Source organism: Convolutriloba macropyga, chromosome 4 (assembly GCF_964194025.1).
Source record: "Convolutriloba macropyga chromosome 4, txConMacr16.3, whole genome shotgun sequence".
In the NCBI taxonomy this organism is placed as follows: Eukaryota; Metazoa; Xenacoelomorpha; order Acoela; family Convolutidae; genus Convolutriloba; species Convolutriloba macropyga.
The window spans coordinates 62,422,373-62,445,491 of NC_134471.1; the positions used below are offsets into that span (position 1 = coordinate 62,422,373).

The 23,119-nt window shown below is 37.1% G+C and overlaps 1 protein-coding gene across 2 annotated transcripts in view; it reads right to left on the reverse strand.

Annotated features, from left to right (window-relative positions):
* Positions 1-7,391: 7,391 nt before the first annotated feature.
* Positions 7,392-23,119, reverse strand: part of LOC142338600 (serine protease SSP1-like) — a 33,256-nt gene continuing 17,528 nt past the window's right edge. For both annotated transcript variants that reach the window (XM_075388422.1, XM_075388421.1), the window contains 2 exons: positions 12,533-12,657; positions 7,392-7,800 (listed from right to left, as the gene is read on the reverse strand). In XM_075388422.1, coding sequence (XP_075244537.1) covers positions 7,537-7,800; positions 12,533-12,657 — 389 coding nt within the window. In that variant the 3' untranslated portion in view covers positions 7,392-7,536. The remainder of the gene's footprint in view (positions 7,801-12,532; positions 12,658-23,119) is intronic.

Below are 23,119 nucleotides of genomic sequence, written 5' to 3' on the forward strand. Positions count from 1 at the left end.
ACGCTTGCGTACTTAAAAGCAAGCACGGCCCTGAGATTTGAGGCGGTATAAAATTGAGTTCAGTCAGACAGATAAGTTCTACAACAAACAGACCTCAGTTCATCGAAACAGCATGCCATTTGTAGAAGGTCTCCATTGAGATAGAGCTCAAGGAATGGCTGTCGGTTTTCATAGTTGAATTCCTTAAACTTTTTTGTGCTGATCAAGTTCCTCAGATACTATATCAGTGCTGTTGTCTTTCAAGCTGTTTTTTTTTCAATTTAAGAGTTTGAGAAGATTGAGTTCTTGCATTGTATGGAAACTCGTAACGTATGAGTACAAAAAAGTTCCTTTTTTGTTTCAGCAAATCACGTTGTTGTCTATTCTATTCCCAATATTATTTGTCCAACTTAGTGATTTGTCATGTGGCAGACTCTCAACTAAATTAGCCAAGCTGCTGAGCATAAACTTGAAACTCTCTAAAAGTCGCGAGAACTCATATACGTCAACCACTTGTCGTATGAGATTTCTGGTCTTATTGTACTCACCGCAGTTCAATGCAAGTAACCTTTTGCTGTTTGTGGGATCACCTCACTGTTAATATTTTTTGAGTCGGAGTGTAGAGTTCTGACAACGTGATGAAGATCGTAGTTCATAAAAATTTGAGAAGTGACTGGTGAAAATACAGCGTTCTGCGCTTCAAGTTACACTCGTTGTTCGCGTATCCGAGGAATTGTGATTTTGATTGAATTATTGAACTGTTTATTTTGATAACGTATTAACCAGAAAAAAATCACTTGAAAAACTTCAAGTCGTCGACTTTTGAGATTTCTGTCAGGCTTGAAGATCAAAGGTGTCTAAAACCTCTTCCTTCCTTCCACACTTCAAATTTCATTTTGAACAAAAAAGCATCCCTTCAGCCACAACTTTTGTATAACTATCATTCTCCTGCAGCTTAGGAAGCTCCAGATCAAGCTAAAGAGGTGTTTTCTATAAGTGGATAATGAAACAGCACCACTCAGAAAACAATTTTTTGGTTATAAAGAAAAAAAATTTTTGAAACAGAAAAGTAGGCAATTTTATTAACTCTCTGGACTATTTCATCTCTCAGAATTCGAAGAAAAATTTTCTCAAAAAATCAAATTGTAACTTTTTAACTTTTTTTTTATTTTAAAGGCGTACTATTTAAATTATACAATGCAACTTTATTTATTTTGAGTTAAACTAACACTGAAAACTCCAATTCATTCGGTTGAGACAAGCGGTGAGTCTTCGCTACTTCGAATTTTTTCTTTTTCATTGTTTTGCGAACAATCAGAGTCTAAAATATCAGTATCTTTTCCGCTGGTGTTCTTATGTCTCTTGCTTGTTTTCATGCTCTATTTAATTATTCACAAGGTGGGAGGATCATCAATTGTAGTGCGAGCGCTATCAGGTCTCTCATCCTCTTGGGCTCTTTCAAAGCAAACGGTTTGACAGTCTCGTGATCAGATTCGTCGATCAGTTCATTGAATTTAGTGAATCAACATAATCTTTCCGCTGGTCGTTTGATTACGTGCATTAATTGAATCCATATAAAATTATTGATAACCAGCTGCCTCAACCCCTCGGGTAAAAATAAGACGTTAACATCTTCATCTGATTAGACCGCCAAATCGAATTCATTACAGATCTTGTTTTCATAGGTCTCTTCTTGAACACTGAAATATCTAAAAACAAGACTGTTTTTCTATCTGCCGATATGTATGATTTGTCGTCATAGGCAATCAAAACAATTTTGTGTAAAAAAAGAGTTTCTATATATGTGTTCTTTGAAGCAATCTTGAAATTTTTACTACAACTAGTTCCTTCCGGTTATAGTTTTCCTTGAACAGCTCGTTTTGTAGCTTTGACAAAGCAAATTTTTCCCTACCCTTAGCGGAGAATCTTCCGCAATCACCAGCAACCAAAGAATGGTGCAAAAAACTCTAGTCGGCATTCCAGCTAGCTCATCTTCAAAAATTAGTACCATGTTTCATTAGTACGATCATAGAGTACGTGAGAGATCAAAAGAGGAAGTCAAGTGAGGTTTTATTGTCAGACTTTCATAAAATTGGTGTTTTTGAAATTTATATGATGCAGCTTTTACAAGATCCGCTTCTGTGCGAATGAATTATTCAGCAACCTCTATTCCGTAAACTTTCACAGAATTTACCAAAAGTTGAATTTGTCATCAAATTGATGGCGTCATGATGAAAATTTGATGTCACTTCACGTCGCCTTTTGGTTTTTAATTTCAAATAACTTGCTAACCTGTTTGACTGCTAGAGTTCAGTTGCTTGAAGAAAGCTGGTTGCTTTTTTTCCTTGTTCAACAAAAAAAAATTAAGTTTCTAATGATCAACGTAATGTCGCTTGGAGCCAAATGTTTGATTCATTGAATGCGTATTTTCTGCTGAAACTTTGAAAGTGTTTCTACTTTTGTCTGATTCTCACTGGATTCCAAGGAGCCGATTAGTTTTTTATCTAAGATGATTGGAAATCCAGTCACGCAATTCATCCTGTTAATCCAAGGTAACATCCAACCCAATCATTTCATTGTAATCTGCTTTCAGACTTTGTTCTAGTGTTGTGTCTGATACTAATTCAGATTCATTTAAAACTAGTTGGCAATTTAACATTATTGATGCTAAAAACAGTATCGATGCTAAAAATGGAAGATAACCTTATCAATTTTTAGCATCAATGTTTGCTATTGACGCAAGTTGTTTTTGTCCGATCAAAATTGGTAAACAAGGGACTGTTTCCGGTTTCCAGCCTTGAGCTGAAGAACAATAATACCCCACTACGAATCATACGCTCAGTCAGATCTAGTAAACTGCGGCCTGTCAGCAGTTCAATTCCTGGTGTGCATTCATAGAAACATCTGCACTGAGGTAGAGCTCAAGGAACCGCTTCAGTTTTTCCCAGTTGAGTTTTTTGAAAACCTTTTTGAGCTCTTTTGTGCAGATCAGGTTCCTCAGATCATAGTCAATGCTGTTGTCTTTCAAGATGTTTTTTCCAATTTCAGAGGTTGAGAAGCTTGAGGCCGTGCAATATATCGAAACTTTCTGCGTACGAGTACGGGAGGGTTCCTTTTGTTTCAAGAAATCACGTTGTTGATGATCCTATCCCCAACAAAAGATGTGCAAAAAAGTGAACTTGTCATGTAATGTAATGTTCACTATATTAGTACATGAGTCCGTACATGAGTTCGTACTAATTTAGTCAGGCTTCTGGGTTTAAACTGGAAACTATTAATGAATGGCGACCATATACTGAATGGCGACCTATACGGCAACCTATTAATGAACTATTAATGAATGGCGACCTATACGGCAACCTGCTTTCGTATGCGACTTTTGGTCTCAATTTACGAGCCAGAGTTCAATGCTGTATTGTTTTCGCTGTTTGTGGGATCACCTCACTCTTAATTGTCCTTGGGTCAGAGTGTCCTCTGACAATGCGATGAAGGTCGTAATCCATTTTATTGTGAGCAAGGACTGGTAAAAAAAATTAGTCTTCTGCGCTTCAAGTTACACTCGTTGTGCGCGTATCCGAGGGACTGTCCTTGGAAGTGGCAATCAAACAAAACCTTTTGATTAGCATTTTCTAAAGCAATGTTGCAAATCCAACAACAGACATTCGCTTTTTTGAGGATGCGTTTACGGTGGATTTGGGTTGTGTTTTCTCATGGTAGAAAAATGGTGCCAGTTTATCATTTTTTGTCAAAAATCTCTCGGTACACTCAGGATCTTCCAAGATTTTAAAGTGGACAGGTCCTGGATTTCCTTGCTCTATAATCATTAGGCAGTAACTATATGGCGAGAACTGCTCCAAGTCGTAGGTACCAGAGGGGTTTGGTTTTCACTGTTTGATACTGGGACTACAAAAGACTCAAGATTCAAGTGAACTATAAAGGGGCAAAACCAGCTCGCAGTTTTTTCCAAACGTTAGTTTATTTTTCATTGTATTGGGCATTGTTATTTGCAACGAATCTTTGTTGATGCTGGTTTGCTGATGGGTGCTTAGGTTTTAAGCCAAGGAAATATGGAAGAAGTTTTGAAACAGACAACTTTTTTCACGATAATCTTTTTCAATGTTTTTTGATACACGTTTATGTAAGTTTATTATCAAAACATAATCATAGACTTCTCGGTTGCCCGGTAGCGATGAGTCAAGAACGAAAGAAGAACTTTTTCCAAAAGAGTAGTAAAGATAACACCTGTTTGACTCATAACTGAAAAAGCGATGATTACTCAGAAATGACTCACGTAAAAATCACGTTTCATTTTTTCTGTTAATAAAAACTGTTTTCATAAGCTCATTTTTTGAAGAAAAACATTTTGATTAATATATTGGACGGTTTATATTGATGAAGTATTCACCTGCAACGGTTCACTTTAACATCATTCATGTCCTCGAATTTTGAAATATCCGTCAGGCCCATAGGCATATCGAAGTGTCCGAGCAATTGTCTTGAAGACGCTTTCTTGATGCTGTAAGTTTTTATGTTATCTCGGCGTCTGAAGGAAGGCCAAGTGGTTCCAGTGTCCCTTTCATGCAGAAACGGTGGTATCCAGCATTAAAACAGTACAAAGTGCAATTTTCATTGGCAGGGTTTTTACTGTTTCAAATGTCTTTTTAACGGATGGTTCTTAGAGAGCAATATGAAATTGCTCACATATACTGCAATGTATCATACTAGTTTGATCGTGTTTGTATCTTCTGTCTGCAGCTGCCATCCGCTTCTGTAGCTCAACTAGATCTTCATAAGCGTTGTAAGAAATACTCGCATAAAATCCCGTTATTCTACTTGTGTTGAAGTAGACGCTATTTTTTTTCATTTTCTTGTCCGCAGGCTTTTGAAATAAAATGTCATTTCAACCAAATTTGAATTTAATGATTAAAAAGTTTTGTGTGGTTTCTACTGATTTTTTCAAATTCACTTCGTTTTTTACACAAACATTTCATAATGCCAGGATCTTTTTTGTAGCTTGTGGTTTGTTGTAATTTATCCCGCCTTTAAATTAATGACTGTAGTATTGCGATTCGTTTTTATTAGACCCAATGTGGAAACAGGCAGACCGTGTTCGTTGTTGACGTTTTTGGCTAAGTTGAATTTTTTCTGGAAGTCAATACAACACTAGTAACATAATTTTGAAAAAAGCGAATGGTGTGAAAACTGTGATTATTTGCGTAGGAAAGGCAAGCATTGTACTACTTCCAAACAAACGAAGCAGCTAAATGTTGAAACCTTTGGACCAATGTCAAGTTTCCTTTGAATGTGCTTGTTCACTGCTCAGTGACCAGACAGTTGAGCCAAATATTCAGTGCACAACAGGCATTCTGGAAGAATGGATAGTCTTTATATTGTTGTTTGCAATTGCAGTATAGGTCAACAACATTATAAGAAAACGATATTGATAATTAAAATAACAGATCAAAGAAGAAACATGATTTAATAACTTAACATCTTGTATATAATTATCGCTCCACTTTTTTTAAACAGATGAATTAAAGACCAGTTGTGTATCAAAAAAACCAGTAAATTAAATGTTTGGAGCTTTTAAAAACGCTCAATTGTGGTTTTTGTTTCCAAGATTGTGATAAAATTTAATAAAGTTTCTGGAGAATGAGTGAAAACTCAGTTTTAGACCGTCGTTTGAGAAAACGGGAGGTTGGAACAACACTATTTCACTCCCGGCCAACAATGTTTAGACTTCCAGTATTTTTGTCTCTGTCTGTGTGTCGGTATTTGATTGCCCAAGACGTGCTTACAAAACTTACTCAATATCATCTTCTCACTTTTTATTAAGTTTGTCGAAAAGTTTAAAATAAAGTGTGCAATGTTCCAATGGATTTAAAATTTTTTTCATAGCCAAGTATTGTTAATCCAGATTAAGTTCCAACACAGTTACTAGGGAGCTCAGTTAAAAAAATCGAAAAGCCATAATCAATTTTTGAGATTTTATCAACATTTTGCCAAAAAAATTGATTTTTTCATAAGGGTCAGCCAAAAATCGAAAATTTCTCTGAATATCTATATCAGGTCATGTGGAAACGATTTGGTTACCTAGTAGAATTCACAGTGTTTTCACAACCTGTATTAATCAATAAATATTCGAGTTTTTGAATTTGGAAAAAATTTACATTTTAACGGTTTTTTGCTAGTTATTGCAAGATGCACGAAAAATTTGTTTTCTTTTTGTTTGTTTTTGTTAAAGTTCGTTTTGTAATACAATTTCTAGAGACCTAAACGATCAAGCAGATTGCCAATGCTTCAGTTTGGATCGTGGTTTTGTACGCTTAAATTCTTTCTCAAGATTTAAAACTTTAACTCTCTTGCAGTTAATTTTAGCTTTAAACGGTTTTTTGTTTTAAAACAAAAGCAGAAGAAATTTAAATTCAATTATGATCTGGTAAATTGGTTGTCGAACAATTTAACACAACACAAGCTTGCTTTCAAAAGCACTGAAACAGTTTTTTCATAAAATGACAAATTATTTGCAATATTAAAAATAGCTTTTAGGGTTATAGAAAATTAGTTCATCACAATTTGTCTCAATGTTGTACAAAATGTAGCATGCAGTGTTGTACACAATCTGTACACTGCTTGATAATTTATGAGTAAATTTTCATTGTTGCTGAAAAACTGAAATTTTCATTGCTGCTGAAACTGCTACAATGTCGTAGGCCATGAGAGTATTTTCTCAGGATGAATAATACCACCAGACGTAATATTAAATAGTTGAATTGCAGTAAAAATCTTAGAGGACTATATCCATGTACACCCTGTATCACAAAATATTGGGTTCGTTGTTTATTCGGCAAACAGGTAAAATCATTTTACATTTGAAACAGTTTTAACTTTTACATCGACCCTGATAACGACTCAAAGGCGATTAGATTAGTGGAGAAAATATAAAAACAGTCAAAAGACGATTTTCGCTAATCAAAGTTAAACCTCGCGGTTTATATTAAAAGACTAATATCAAGACAGCTCTCAATTCAATAACCTATCAGATGCGCATTTAAAACAGAGAACCACAAATCTTAGTCCATTTGAAGATCATTTGGGAATATAATTACAGGTGCAGATATTAATAACTTAACATATTCAAAAATCATGAAAAACTGTTTAGACCAAGATATCTTTCTTGTGGCCAACTAATTTGATGAAATTGGGCGGGTTGCTGTGAACAGAGGTAATGAACGCACAGAGCAGACAGCGTGTGACGCGCAGATTAATGCTGGTTGACGTCATCTGGATTTAACGAAACCAATCCGAAACCAATCCCGCGGAGCAAACGCTTACTAAATGTGAAACTAGATCTTTGCAGTAATTTAGTTCACAATTTTGACCGCTTGACCTTTGTCCGTCGCCAAAAAAGACCAATAATGTGAATTCTGATTTTTTTTAGCCAATAAAGCCACCAACACCTAGACCCGGGCTTCAAAACTGAAGAATATAGACGCTACAACACCTGCTGAATACAATATTCATAAATTGTTATTTAAATCATGAGACGATTATTCGTCAATTTTCAGACGGACACGGGAATGGTACTATTGCGGGCATTCCTGCAACAATTGTCTTGGCTTTTTCAATCCATTGTAAAAAACCAGATACACGTGTGAAGACAGAGCCTGTCATTTTGTATTCTTTGTCTCTCATGCCTCTAGAGGTAATTCCGTAAAGGCACTCTTTGTTCCCCTCCTTGAAAATTGCGGGACCCCCACTGTCACCTATACTTACATCCACTTTGTTATCGAAACCCTGCAGACATATTTGGATAGACTTCTGAAGCAAACAGGTTTTTTATTAACTTGTGTTTGCTTAAGGCAGTATTTCGCCAGTTGGCAACAATTTCTCAAAATTAGCTCACTATAAATCCTTTTTTAAAATATCAAATATCTTTTACAATTACAATTCATAATACACAAAAACGAATTACTAATTTTGCAAGTTTAGAGTATAAAAACTTTTTTCCACCAAAATTTTTATACGAGTAGTCTTCTAAATTTACGCATTACTAGAGATCTTCTCAGGCACTTGACTGAAAAAATACAACTTTCTCTTATAACATCTAACACAAAAACACGTTAGGTAACAATTTCTTGGATAGGTACACAATGAAATGGCCTCCTATAAGGCCCTACACAAAAATTAGGACTAAACGATAATTAACGACTATTAGCGTTGAAAACTTCCAATTTTGCTCCGGAAATGTTTCAGCTTTCAACTCGTGCCTACGTTGGTTCACAATAGAACTCAGTAAACAAATAGGAAATGGATCGTTGTTTAAAAACCATAAACTAAGTTTCCAATTTCAACCAAATCACGGCTAAAAAAAGAACAGTGATTTTTTTTGCTCAGCATTGAAGTTGTATAATCTTTCACTGTTGTCGAATCAACACCTATCATGAAATAATTTTGATGTTATCTGCCATTTCCTCCTTGCGTTGAGGATAACAACCGAAAAACGACTATCTTATTGCAAGAAATTGTTGTTTTTGTCCTCCTTTTTCGTCGTTTTCTTCGTTTTCCTTCGTTTTCGTCGCCTTTTACTTGTAACAAATGATCGTTTTTTCGTCGTTTATTTTTGCAAATCGTTTTTTGTCGTTTTTAATTGCTTCTTCTCAATGCACAAAAAGTGCTGAGTTGGGAGAAGACGCTGAATTTTAGTATATTTTATTTGATTCAATTGTTGGATGTTTTTTTGAATTAAAATTTTTCAGCTCTTCCTATACAATTGTTTTTTAAATAGATGTTCAAATGAGTTCTTGTTAATTCTTCATCAACCAACACCTAACTATTGAACCAAGATATACATTAAACATAGGTCCTAACAGTGAGCTATGGGCATATATATTGTTTTAAACAACATCAATAGTGTGGAGTCAAATGAGACTAATAAGTTCAGGACCACTTAAAAAAGTGCTGAGCTTCTTTGAAACTGAGAAAATGACATTTTGGGGAATATAATATCCAAGTACGCAATATCATTTAACCAACTTCAAACCGAAAAGAAATTCTCCGTAATTTTGGAAAAATAACAAGATAATGACATTGTAAACTATAAACTTCACAAATTTGAGCAGTTTATAAAATTTCGACGTCCCTAGTCATGAAAAAAATTTACTATTTGCGAAACTTTGTTAATTAATTTTGTAAATAATTGGTTAATAATGCATAATAATTGCAAATATTTGTAATTTTTTTTACAAACATTTGGGTTAAATTTGCAAAAATTTGTAAATTTGAAAATTTTTTTACAAATACTTGTAAAAGCAAAAATTGATTTGTAAATTTTGAAAAAAACTATAGACAGAATTTGCAAATTTTTGCAAAACTATAAATAGAATTTGCAATTTTTTGTATACAAGAAAAAAAGCTGCAACTAATTGTAAGCTAAAAAATATTCTAGTCTACGAAAGAACTGATTTAAGTTTTTGCTAGCTTATGAAAAAAATTTAAAAAATGTTTAAAAAGTAGGTTAAAAAAAATTTTGTTCTGATTGTTACAAAGATTGTCCAGATGAGTTTTTTCTGCTGCTGTCTAGCTTTTCCAGGTGTTCAATAACTATTGCGCTTGCTTAATTAGATTTTTCAGTATTTATATCGGAGGCCTGCAATCTTTAAAAAAGTGAGCCTAATTAGTGTTTGGTAGATAAAATATTTTATCAATAATTTGCAATTCAAAAACTGTGAAACAATGAAGCGATTTGTTCTTCCAAAAAATTGATATACCAGTTGCAAACATTTCGGTGGCAAACACATCTTAAGGCTTTGATGCTCAAAAACAAACCTGACAATTTTGATCTGCGTTTATAAAAAAAGATTTCGTATTTTTGAAAACAAAATTTTGTCTTATTTGATAATAAAACCACTTTGTTTTTAAAAGATTGAACAATATTTTTTACCATTGTTCATCTGACTTTAAGGAAATGGATGAACAACTCGAATATTGTGACACAAAGTTCAAACTTTACAAGAGCTTTGTTTTTTTTATTTTGACAAGTACTTTCTGGTTTCCCAAGTTGACCTTCTTAGACGAAGCTTTGAAAACTTACTAAGACTTATACGGAGCCGTAGAAAACTTACAAAACTTTGTACGGCGCCTTTCAAGCCCGTAGTAAGTTTCTATGGCAACGTAGCCAAATGATGCATTTACCAATTTCTATAGTTTGACTTCTTAGAAACGATATATAATGATACCCTTATTTCATCGAAGTCATTTTTGAATTGCTTTTTTGGCTCTCGCGTTAACGTTTCTCTTCACTAAAAACATACAAAACTTAGTATGGCGTCGTTTGAGGCCGTATAAATTTTTGTAAGATTTCGAAAGTATTGCTTTCAAACTATATAGTGTTCTGAAAATACACGCGGTGGTCATAAAATTTTACGTAAAAACAGTTTAATTTACAAAATTTCAAGCTCGCCTGATAAGGCCAGGAAATCGTCTTAGGTATTGTATTTTGGATACATAATGCTCTAGGTATTCCCAGTTGTATTAAAAATCAGTTCCTTCAGATTCAAGTATAAAGAGACCACGCGAGTTCTGACATCCTAAAGTTGTTTTATCTCATGCATGTCATTTTTTATTGAGTTCTAGTACTGAGCTTAAGTCTTCATTCCTCAGAAAAAATGATTACTACTGTAGTATGTGATATCAGTTTTGTTCACTTGAAACAAACCCTTGGCCTGATAACATTTCGTCAGTTTTTGAAAATATAATAAGCGAAAAAGTAGATATTTCCAGTTGAAATACGAACTTTTTTCATCGAACGTTAGACGGATCATTCTTTTTGTTGTGCAATCTAAACAGTATTGGTAGTCCGGGATATAAATTCAATTTACCTTAAAGAACTCCTTAACCCGATTCAAAATTTCATTATTTTTGAAAAAAATAGGCGAAAAAGTAGATATAGTAAGCAAATTAGTCGATATTTCTGACTGAAAGTTTTTCTGACCTAATGTTCCTTTTTCAAGGAACATTAGGCGCATCATTTTTCTTTGTTTTAATATCTATTTACCACTGGTAGAATACTACTGAATCTTAGAAACCATATCTAAGTTCATATTTGGTGTCTTAGATACCATATCAAAGACCATAATGATTTTTTAGATACCATATCCAAGATCATACAACTTAACATTTGTGATAATGGATTGAAAAGCCTTCATTTGGTTGCAATGTATCCCACTTTTGCTGAATCTCAGAATCCATATACAAGATCATATATGGCGTTTTAAGTTCCATATCTAAGACCATAATGGCTTCCTGGATATCATATCCAAGACCATTAAATGTTCCATTGTTGGAAAAGCCATCGAAAACGTGCTGTTCTGCCTAAACTACCAATTTCAAGTAAAATCGTGAAAACCATACCAAAGATCATTTGGCTTCTTAGAAACCATACCAAGATCATGCAAGAAATTTTACTTAGACTTGGATGGAACATCATATGGTATATAAGAAGGGTCATCCCGGGAAAGCATAAATATTTGCTTAAGAAACGACTGGAAGTTTGACACAAAGCATGACTCAATTCGTAACTCATGACTCATTTTGTAGTTTTTGACCGTTGGAGTTCAACTACTCCCACAATTTTATTTTAAATTAAGGCTCTTCGAATTAGGTCAAATTTTTCGGCAGCACTTGATCGAAGAAGAAGCCGTAAAAATTAAGATCCAGGGAAATATAAAATAATAATGGTACATAAACAGGAGACAGTTGTCTTTTTGGACCGGCCAGTGCTTTTTGACAGTTATTAACTGATTGAAGCCAACGGTTGACTAAAATCGGAACTATTTTCCATTTTCCCACAAGTGCATTTACTGACCCAAGCTACAAAACATGCGATATTGTATATAGCGCAGTCCCATGTAAACAATAGCACGTGCACCTAAAGGGCGTGAACACCTAATGCGCACTAAAGTGCCAGAGGTTTGGATAAGAAAAAAATTCGCGAGAACTAGCAACTTGTGTCAAAAAGGAAAAAAAAGTAGGGATCTATTCTGTTTCGGATCTATTCGGGTGTGTTTTACGCCCCCCAGTTACAAATTATATGTTGTTATATAGCACGTTACTATGTAAGAAAATTGCACGTGCGCCTGGGGGGGGGGGCGTAAAAAATATAAGCCCACTAAGCTGGGGGGGCCGAAACAGAATAGATCCAAAAGTAGTTTAATGAACATAATTTGCTGACGTCCTTATCGAAAAGTGTCTAATGACTCATCAAGTCAGTATTATTGGAGAGTTGATAGAACAGAAAGCAGCATTATTAGATTGCTAACACGGGTTATTTTAGTGTTAATTGACAAGTTTTGCTCGCGATACCCAGAAGGTAATTATCAATCCAACTAGAATTCGCTCAGTTATTTTTTTGTGAAAGGACACGTTACGAATAGGCACCCTAATAGTGAGGTAAATATACTACAAGGGGGACATGGTGGGAAGGACCCAAGTATGCATCGAGTTAAATCTCATTGAGTCAGCCTGGTATAATATCCTTGCATGTGATACTCACATCAAAGGGATCTGTGTTTTTCTTCCCGCAACGTTTTGTCACTTCAACAGCCTCCTGCATGTCCGCATAATGCAATTTGAGAGCATAATCCAAATTTTCCGTATCATGACTGCTTACGGGCATTCCTTAAAAGGAACATCAATAAATTATGTTTATCAATAAATTATGTTTATAGTTGGAACAAAAACATCCTCGTTGTATGTTGTTATGAATATCGCCATGCGGCTTTTATCGCCTCGAACAAGTTTTCATGCTCTGGGGCGGAACTGAGCTGTTGAATATCTTCGAGAGGGTGAAAATAACGTGTAATGTTTTTAAAATGTAGTCAGCTTTTGCCACCACTCTTTTCCCGCCACACATCATACAACAATAATGCCAAAAGGAGTGGCGTAAAGAAGATAGTCTTATCCCAAACCAGAATTCGACAGTTAGCATCTGGGAACTGCATTATCTGCTATATTGTAAATTACCGTTGCACTACCAGTTTGCTTTATGACTAATTGCTTTTCTAAGTATTTTCAATATCAAACTGGACGGAGTTTAATACAGATTGAACAATGCGGGTTCTCTTAATGTAAACTTGTTCAATCCGACATGAAAACAAATCAAAGAAAAAGATAAATATCTAAGACCTGTTTTGCATAAGTATTTTAACTTAAAAATAGGTTGTGTTCAGTTCTTTGTACTCAAAAATTGAAATACCAGAGGCTGCAGTCTCAAAAGTTGAATCGCAGCTCAGACAATTTGTAGAAAGAGAACTCAGTAACAAACACTTTACTGCTCAAGAAAAATTTTCATTTGTTGCTCAAAAATTTAGCTTCAAAGCCAATATATGTCCTTTCATCCGATAGGAAGATGTAACGTGTTCCGACTGATGTGTTGAGAGTTCTTCAAGTTCTTTATATACACTGATCCTCCCTCTGTTCATTTGAATTCTCAACTGTTGGTTAACTCAAGATGACGACAGAAAAACGTTACTTTCCATGCAAAATTGACATCATTAATTGTTTTTAACCATATTGAATATCCACCGAATGTTCCAGATTCACGTCAGAAATTTGGTGAAAAATTGACGCAATAAATAGTTTTTAAAACAATAACGTAAACCAACGTTTTTGCGTGACAATATATGTCGACCTAATTTATAGCAGAATTTCTATGTACAATAACAGTGGATATTTTAGTTAAAATTGGCCTTCACACTGCCAGCTCTGTTTTCGAACTTGCACAAAATATTTTTGTTTGATAGTACAAGAGGGAGCTTTACATCTGGTCTTTTGTAGACTCCATAGTTCGTTCGATCTTTCGTTGATCGAATCACACCATCAGATCCTCCAAGGCTCTCCTTAAGTCGACCAAATTTAAAACACCCTCACGTATCACTATTCTCAATCAACCAAACGAGTGGGGTTTTTTTTAGATTTTTGTTTAGTGTAGATCACCACTTCGGCAGATTACTCGAAGTTTACAGAAATCTATCCCAAAGGAAATTTACATAAAGTAGAGTTTGACAAAGAAAAATGTCGACAATTGACGCACCCTTCATCGCATAGTAGATAGGGTAGGCAAACAATCATGTTGCTAAACAAATTGTGATTGGGAATCAATGCTTCCACGTCAATTACATTCGTCTATTGTAAGTGACCTTGCGCTGAACGTCAGTTCAACAAGACACATCATAGTTGGAACAGCATCCTCTGTGACCAACCTCTTCCATACTCTTTGAAGAAATGTAGCTGTCCGTGGATTGAACTTTCTTTAACTCCTCGTTGAATTAGATGTTGTGCCATCTCCACTTTAGCCCACGCCGCAGAAAACTGTGCAAAAAATTCTTGCTAAGCTGCATCAAAGATTCTTCCATTGTCAGTGATCATTGTTTAGGCTTTCTGTGCATTAAACCGATTAATTGCAAAAGAGAAATTTCTGTATTCAACTAAGGCACAGCCTCTACATGTACCGCCCTCACCGTTTGACCGCCCTCACCACCCATGTAAACAGACAAAACCATTTTTTTATCTTTCTCTCGGCCAATCTTCTTAGTAAAAGGCCCAAAGCAGTCTACCCCATTTATTGTCAAAACTATTGAATACCCTTTGAGCTCTGCTTTTTCTTCAGTTAACACACTTGTTCACGACTGAACGTCGGAACTTTTGTCTGCCCAGGTTCCGCAACTTTTCATGTTCAGTTTTCTTTACCTGCTAAGTGCCTTCCAGCTGATTATCTTCGTTCTCAATTTGCAGGACTAACTCAAAAGATTGATTAACCCCGTGCATCAAATTTTAATTACAATGCTTTGTAATGAATTCCAATAGGATTCTACTTATTCCACTTTTGGCGCGAATTTGTACTTTTTTGTCAAGAAAGGGTTCAAGCTCTTGGATTCTACTGCTTTTCCGAATTTTTTTCAGCTTCTAGGAACTTCATCTCCTCGGCAAATTGTTTTTGCTGTTCCAACTTCAACATGATTGCTCTTCTTTTTTCTCGTTTCCACTGCTACAATAATTATTGTTGGTTTATGTTTGCTCAATTTTTGAATAAATCTTGCCACTGTATTCACTAGCATGTTAACATTTTTGATTTGTTACCATTGAAAGGAAAACTCTGTTTGTTAGCAGGTGCCAACAAGACTGATGCAGAAATGTACTCTTCAACTGAGGCAACCTAAGTCTCATGTGCTCTGGTTATCCACTTTATGGTCGCTCTAACAGGCCGGCCCAGATTGCCACTTGCAGTGAGCAGAAACATCAATTGCAGGTAGTGTCTCAGCCACCCGATTGACTACAAATAATTGATGCTTGCAAGGAGAGCTGTGTTTCCGCTGCAGTGTTCTAGTATATTCTGCTCAATAACTGCTTCTTTCCAGGTAAAGTTTTTTGGCTATCCGCCCTTTTAACGGACTGCCATTGCTGAAATTTCAAGCATGGTATTGAAAGAGGTCTCAATTGTGCCACTCCTGGGCCATTCCTGATTACAATTACTGATTCATTCCCACTAAAAAAGTTTCTTCTTTAGGCTCTTGCCGTGACGACTGACGCGGATATGTCTTCCTCATACAAAGCAAGAAATAGGTGCACTAGCTTTGGCCATTCACTTTCTTGTCACATCGTCCAGACCGGCCCCGTGAGCCATTTGCAGTGAGCAGAAACATCAGTTGTATCCAGTGTCTTAAGTTTTAGTTTAACTATAAACTCTTGTTGCTTGCGATGGGATTTGTGTATCTACAGTAGGGCTTTATTTGAGTCAACCCAATAACAACTTTTTTAATTGCATCTCATGTTCCTTGACTATCTAACTTTCAAACTGACTGCCATTACTGCCACTAGCAGTTCCAAGCGTTTTATTGAAAGATGTTGGATCAGTTCCACTCTGCGTTGTCACATGACCAAAAACTAAGTCGGCTGATAGGTGTTTTATATGAGACCGTGGATAGGATTTTGCGAAAATCGTCTGTTCTTATGCCTGAGCAAACACAAAAAGTTCTTCTTTGTACTTTACTGCATTGAACATACTTCTATTGACTGCCACAGACTGGGTATTGATCTGTCCAGCTAAAGATTTTCGCTGAAAATCCCCTTCGTTGTCTCAATGCAGTCCTTTCGTAGTCCAGAAGTCCTAAATAAGTCGTCTTATAGGATCACTAAACAGAGCAAACAGTCCAATTGTGTCAAATAATGACCATATTGAGTACCTCTGAGATATGGTGTTTCAACCTGTTTTTGGCACCGCTACATTCCTAGAGAGACACTCTCATCATTGACAGTCAATTGTACTCAAGCAGTGAAGATCCTTTCATATTGGGTGCCATGTTAACCTGCTTGTTGTTGCATACCGATATGTAGGCTTCTGGGACTTCTTCAGACACCTCGCTGTTGTTTTTTCAAATTCTAGGGTCAAATACATGTTGCGAGAGAAGGGGTAGTACCTGAATAAAAACTTAAATGGCTTCTTCTGGGGCTTCTACCGGTTTGATGCAACCTTCCACGTAAATGTTGTTTCATATTTTTTTTTCGTGGAAGTAGGATAGATTTTTTGATTATTGGTTCCTGAACAGTTCTTACTGGCCGTAGAAAACTCAAGCTAATTCTATCTCGCTCGAGAACTTGCACATAGTGAAACATCGATTCAATATCAGCTGTCAGGGCTTTAGTTTCTTCATGAAATATGAACATTCTTCCAGTCAACCCATGTAGCTGATCAAGTTTCGCTAATAACTTGTTCCTAAGGCAAACGGCTGTGTATTTTGAAGCTGCATTTCAGAAGTTTCTCAATTTTCTAGGTTTTTCTGGTCGCGTTTAGCTCAGATGGCGTGACAGACACCATTATTTTTCAAACGCACATTTCTGACACGTTAGTCTCTGGTTCATTCCAAAGCGTTGTATCGCTTGCCCATAAATGTTGTTGTACTCTCTAGCAACTTCTGTAACTGCAGTTGCATTTTATTGTGACTGAAGACGTTGATTTTGGAAGCATAGTTTTCAATTTTCCACCGTGCTTGGATTTCCCCAGCAACTTCAACTCAATTGTGCAGGCAAAATGACGAAATTTTTTCCCCTTCATAGGTACACTATCTACCCCTCGTAGCTCTGTTAGGATAACGGAATGGCAATTTCATGCCCCTGACTTGTGTTAACATTGGGGTTGCAGCACATAGGCTTCTTGACCAAGCAAGATGCCACCTTTCTTTAAGTTGAGGTTTTTTTGCAGGAAAATTTCAATAGTTAAAACTTTGCTTCAGCTTCGCTTAGTTGTAGTTTGTGTTTCTGATTGACGCGATTTACGTTTGTGCAGATGCCTTGGTTGAATGTTCTTTTTATGTAGTCCTTTTATTTTGAGAGGAACTGTTTCGGTCTTCAGATCTTTTATTTTTTGTATGCCAGCTATGTTGAGACCAACATCGGTGCCTTGGACACTGCCTTGGAACTTTCCTTGCAAGCTTTGTAGGTGCAAGAAAAGTTCCAATGTATTCACCAGTCATTGGGTTCGCTTACCATTGTATTCACTAGCCTGCTAAATTTACTGATTCGTTCCCAGAGAACAAAGCCTTTGTAGTTTGTCATCAGGACTGATGCGGGACTTATGTATTCTTCATTTGAGGCAAGACTGGGTTCAATTGCTCTGGTCATTCACTTTCTGGTTGCTTCAAACAGGCCAAACCTGCTTGCCACTTGCAATGAGCAGATTCACTAGTTGCCTCCAGTGTCTCAGCCACGCAATTGACTACAAAAATTTGATGCTTGCGATGAGAGCTGTGTATCCACCGCATTATTCTAGTGGAGTCTACTCAATAACTCCATTTGCTTCTTTCCAGGTAATGTTCTTTGGCTTTCCGTCCATTTAACGGACTGTCGTTACTGCAGCTCGAAACTCCAAGTGTGGTATTGAAAAAGGTCTCAATTGTGCTACTCTTCGTCAATGCCTGCCTAAATATCCAATTATAATCTCTGTTAAAATTACTTATTACTTCCAACTGAAAAAAACTTTCTTCTATAAGTTTTGCCATGAACACTGACGCCGATATGGTTCTTCATACGACTATGTGCACTAACTATGGTCGTTCGGTTTTTGGTTACATAATCCAGGCGGACCCAGTGAGCTAGTTGCAGTGAGCAGACGCATCAGTTGTATCCAGTATTGTAACCATTAGATTGAATACAAACTCATGTTGCTTGCGGTGAAATTCGTGTATCTACTGTAGTGCTGTAATTGAATCAAGCTAATAACTACATTTTCTTATTTGCATTTCATTTTCCTTGGCTATCTGTTTTTTCAACCGGACTGCTATTATTGCTACTAGCGACTCAAGGTTCTTGTTGAAAGAGGTCGCATCAGTGCCACTCTGCATTGTCACATGGGAAAAACTAAATGGGCGGAGTAGTGTTTTGGTTGACAGCGTAGATATGCGTTGGCAAACATTGTATGTTCTTATTGTTGAGCCAAAACAAAAAATTTTTCTTTGTCCTTTACTGCATTGAATGTACTTCAAATGACTCCTAAGGACTGGGTACTGATCTTTCCAATTCAAAATTTTTGCTGCATCACAAAGCTTAACTTTTTTGTCCCAATGCTGTCCTTTCTTATTCCAGATGCTTTTAAGAGGTCGTCCTATAGGAACACGGAACAGAGCAAACAATCCAGTAGGGCCAAAAACTGAACATATTGGTGACCTCTGAGGTATGGGCGTTTCAAACTATTTTGTTTGCACCTCTGAATTCCTAGTGAGATACTTTTATCATTAGCAGTCAACTGTATTCAAGCAATGAAGATCCCTCCATATTGGGTGCCCATTCGACCTACTTGTTGCTGCTGACCGATATCTAGTCTTCTGGGATTGCTACAGACACCTCGGATTCAGCTTGGTTTCAACTTGCTTCAGCTTGGTTTAGTCATTGTTTGTCTTTCGGAACGCAATTGATGGTTGTGCAAATGCCTCCAATGTTATTCTTAAGGTAGTTACTTTATATTGAGAGGAACTGTTCCTTTCTTCAGATCCTTCTTTTCGTGTATGCCCGCTATATTGAGACCAACATCGGTACCTAGGACATGGCGTTGGATTTTCATTTGCAGACTTTGATAGATGATGGAATCTTCTGGTCCATTATCGAGGAAAAAATATGTGTTCAGCTTGTTACCACCGCTCTATATTGCGACGAGAACAATCAGAAAAATTTTATAATTTATCTACTATGGTCAATTGTTGCTGCGCTAACTTTGACTGGATTGTTTTTTTTCTGAGAGCAGCATTCTAATGCACTTCTCTGTACATCCATATATAATGCGCGCGTTGAATTAAAAATCTTTCTGTGAAAATCCTTTAACTAAGCAGTTGTCTTTGAAGCCTTCCTTCCTAACTGCTGCATACCGATCATTCACAATCTTGTTCTTGAATAATGGACAATTCCTATTTTAATTAGTTCCATCAGCTTGCGGATAGTGATCGCTCTGCATTTGTTTCGCTTCTTTCACATTTGAGCTGGTATTGAAGCTCGATATCGTCGAGTTCTTCTTGGATTGTGTTTCTTCAGTGTTTTCCTGTTGCAAGGGATGCAACCCTTCAAGCAAGAATGCCATTTTTTCTAACATTTTTCCATGCCGAACCAGATCAGGCCAGTGTTCACCATTTTCGTCAAAAGGAGGCACCACATATTTTTGAGTTAACTCACCTACCGTTATATGTAAAGACGAGCTTGATTGCAGATCGACTACCTGTGAGTACTCTTTGAGTATGTTTACAACGTTAAACACAGTGAATGATTTTTGATTGACTGAGGTTTGATTGACTGACCTTTGCGAAGACTCTTCACTTGAGCGTTGATGATCAGATGAAGAAATCAAAGTTTACTCTCCAGAATGCTCCTGATAGCACCATGGAACTGTCCAAAATAACAGACCCCAGATATTGCTCACTTTGCCGTGTCCGTCAGAATAAATTTATCGTGGTGTATTATTCGTTGATCAACTATAGCATTGAGCGCTCAAGCCCAATCCGGTCACTGTCGAGGATTTTCATCAAAGTTTTTTGTTTCATTTTTGAAAGGTTACTGCTACCAGAATAACCATTGGTGTGTCGCAAAACAGTTACTGGGAATGCGTTTCCATTTAAATCGATTGACGAACAAGGGCGTGAATTTCGATTCCGTGAGAAGCGACTATGCTTGTTTGGTTCAGGGCTTGCATAAAATTGAAACCGGGACCTTTTGGGCTTTGGTGAGCTTGTTACACCGCAGGACCAAACAGATGAATCTGTATTCCAAGGGCTCCAGTTGATGATTGATTAGCATACTCAATAGTGGACTGGGAATGAGCTTCATCTTTTTATGTAGAGCCGCATTTTTTATTTCGCGGCTTTTTTCCAAGCAGTTCGAGAAAAAATCATTGAGTTCGAAGTTATTTTCTGCAGTGTTGAACAACAAGCTTTGAATGTTTTAAAATTTTGGAACTGATATATAAAACACAAGCACTATAGAGAAACTAGTACTGCGGAGAACTATGTCCTTTAAAACCTGCTTGTGAGTGTTCTAACAAAGCAACCATGCCTCGACTAGTTAAAATGCGTACATGTAGAGACTATAACAAGAAAGACTCTCAGTCACAATCAAATCACCTCTTTAACTGTTGTTCCACTATCATTCAATTTTCCAATGAGCTGCAGGTTTTCTGATTGACGTGCGACATTTGCTACCAAAACACCGTGCTTCTGTATGTCCTAAATTTTAATCTAAAATATAAATTCTTTATGCAATTTTATTATTTCAAAATGCTCCTCACTAATGAAGTTTTGCTTGAGTCCTATTTGCTAACTATCTTTAAAAAATAATAATATGAACTGGACTCAAAAAGACCCAACGGGGCTCAGACTATAACGATCACTACTGTATGAGATGAATAATGGTGAACCATTGGTTTTCACCGCGTTCTCAGTTTTCTTATAAAAAAATTTTCTTACTTGGGTTTTAACCTGTTACCTCTTGTGTGCCTTCAACTTCCTATTCCACTGCATCAACTGTCACCTAATTCTTTGATACTTCTCGTGAATATAAATCAGATTCAATAAACGTTGGAAAGCACATGCTGTGAATTTTTGTTAGAAATGTATTGAATTTTGCGTTGAATGTTTGTACGAAATGCGATGAAATGAGGTGAATTTTTTTCACCGCCTTCACACAATTTCTTACATTAACTTACCGCAAAAGTTCACGTGGTGAGTTCTTGCAAGAAATACGGTGAATTTCGGGGTGAATTTTTTAAAGAAATGCGTTGAAATGCGGTGGAAATTTTTTTCTTCGCATTCACAACAATCACCGCATTTCTTACAAAAATTCACCGCATTCAACTCATTTCTTACAAAATTTCACCCACAAACCTCGGCTTACCGTCCAGGATGAAGTTACCGACTCATGACAGGTATCGGCCAGACTGACATGTGGATATTGGCCAGCCAAACGGACCGAAATATGAGTATTGGCAAGAACGAACAGACCGAAAGGTGAGTACTGGCTTCAATGAACAGAGCAAAATATGTTTTTTGGCCAGACAGAAGAGAATAAAAAGACCAAAAAGTTGTCATTGGCCAGACCGAACAGACCGAAATGTTGGTTTCGGCCAGAACGAAAAGACCGAATTGTGAGTACTGGCTAGACCAAACAGAGCGACATATGGGTGTTGGCAAGAGTGAACAGACCGAAATGTGGGTTTTGGCCAGAAAGAACAGACCGAAATGTGGGTATTGGCAAGAAAGAACCGACCGAAATGTGGGTAATGTCTAGATCGAACAGAGCGAAATATGGGTACTGGCCATACTGGAGAGACCGAGATGCAGTTATTTGCTAGACCGACCAGAGACAAATATGGTTATTGGCCAGACTGAACAGACAGAAGTGTCGGTATTGACCAGACTGAACAGACCGAAATGTGGGTATTGGCAAGAAAGAATCGACCGAAATGTGGGTACTGTCTAGGTCGAACAGAGCGAAATATGGGTACTGGCCAGAAAGAACAGACCAAAATGTGGGTAGTGGCCATACTGGAGAGACCGAGATGCAGTTATTTGCTAGACCGACCAGAGACAAACATGGTTATTGGCCAGACTGAACAGACAGAAGTGTCGGTATTGACCAGACCGAACAGACCGAAATGTGGGTATTGTCAAGAAAGAACCGACCGAAATGTGGGTACTGTCTAGGTCGAACAGAGCGAAATATGGGTATTGGCCAGAAAGAACAGACCAAAATGTGGGTAGTGGCCATACTGGAGAGACCGAAATGTGGATATTCGCTAGACCGAACAGAGCGAAATATTGATATTGGCCAGAAAGAACAGACCTAAATGTGGGTACTGTCTAGGCCGAAGAGAGCGAAGTATGGGTACTGGCTATATTGGAGAGACCAAGATGCGGTTATTCGCTAGACCGAACAGAGCGAAATATGGGTATTGGCCAGAAAGAACAGACCTAGATGTAGGTACTTTCTAAGCCAAACAGAGCGAAAAATGGGTACTGGCCATACTGGAGAGACCGAAATGCGGTTATTCGCTAGACCGAACAGACCGAATTGTGGGTATTGGCCAGAAAGAACCGACTGAAATGTGGGTACTGTCCAGGCAGAAAAGAGTGAAATATGGGTACTGGCCATACAGGAGAGACCGAAATGCAGATATTCGCTAGACCGAACAGAGCTAAATATGGGTATTGGCCAGAAAGAACAGACCGAAATGTGGATACTGTCTAGGCGGAACAGAGCAAAATATGGGTACTGGTCATACTGGAGAGACCGAAATGCGGATTTTCGCTAGACCGAACAGACCGAAATGTGGATACTGTCCAGGCAGAAAAGAGTGAAATATTGGTACTGGCCATACAGGAGAGACCGAAATGCAGATATTCGCTAGACCGAACAGAGCTAAATATGGGTATTGGCCAGAACGAACAGACTGAAATTTGGGTACTGGCTAGACTGAACAGAGCGAAATATGGTTATTGGCCAGACTGAACAGACCAAATTGTGGGTATTGGCCAGAAAGAACAGACCGAAATGCGGGTATTGGCCAGAAAGAACCGACCGAAATCTGGGTACTGTCTAGGTCGAACAGAGC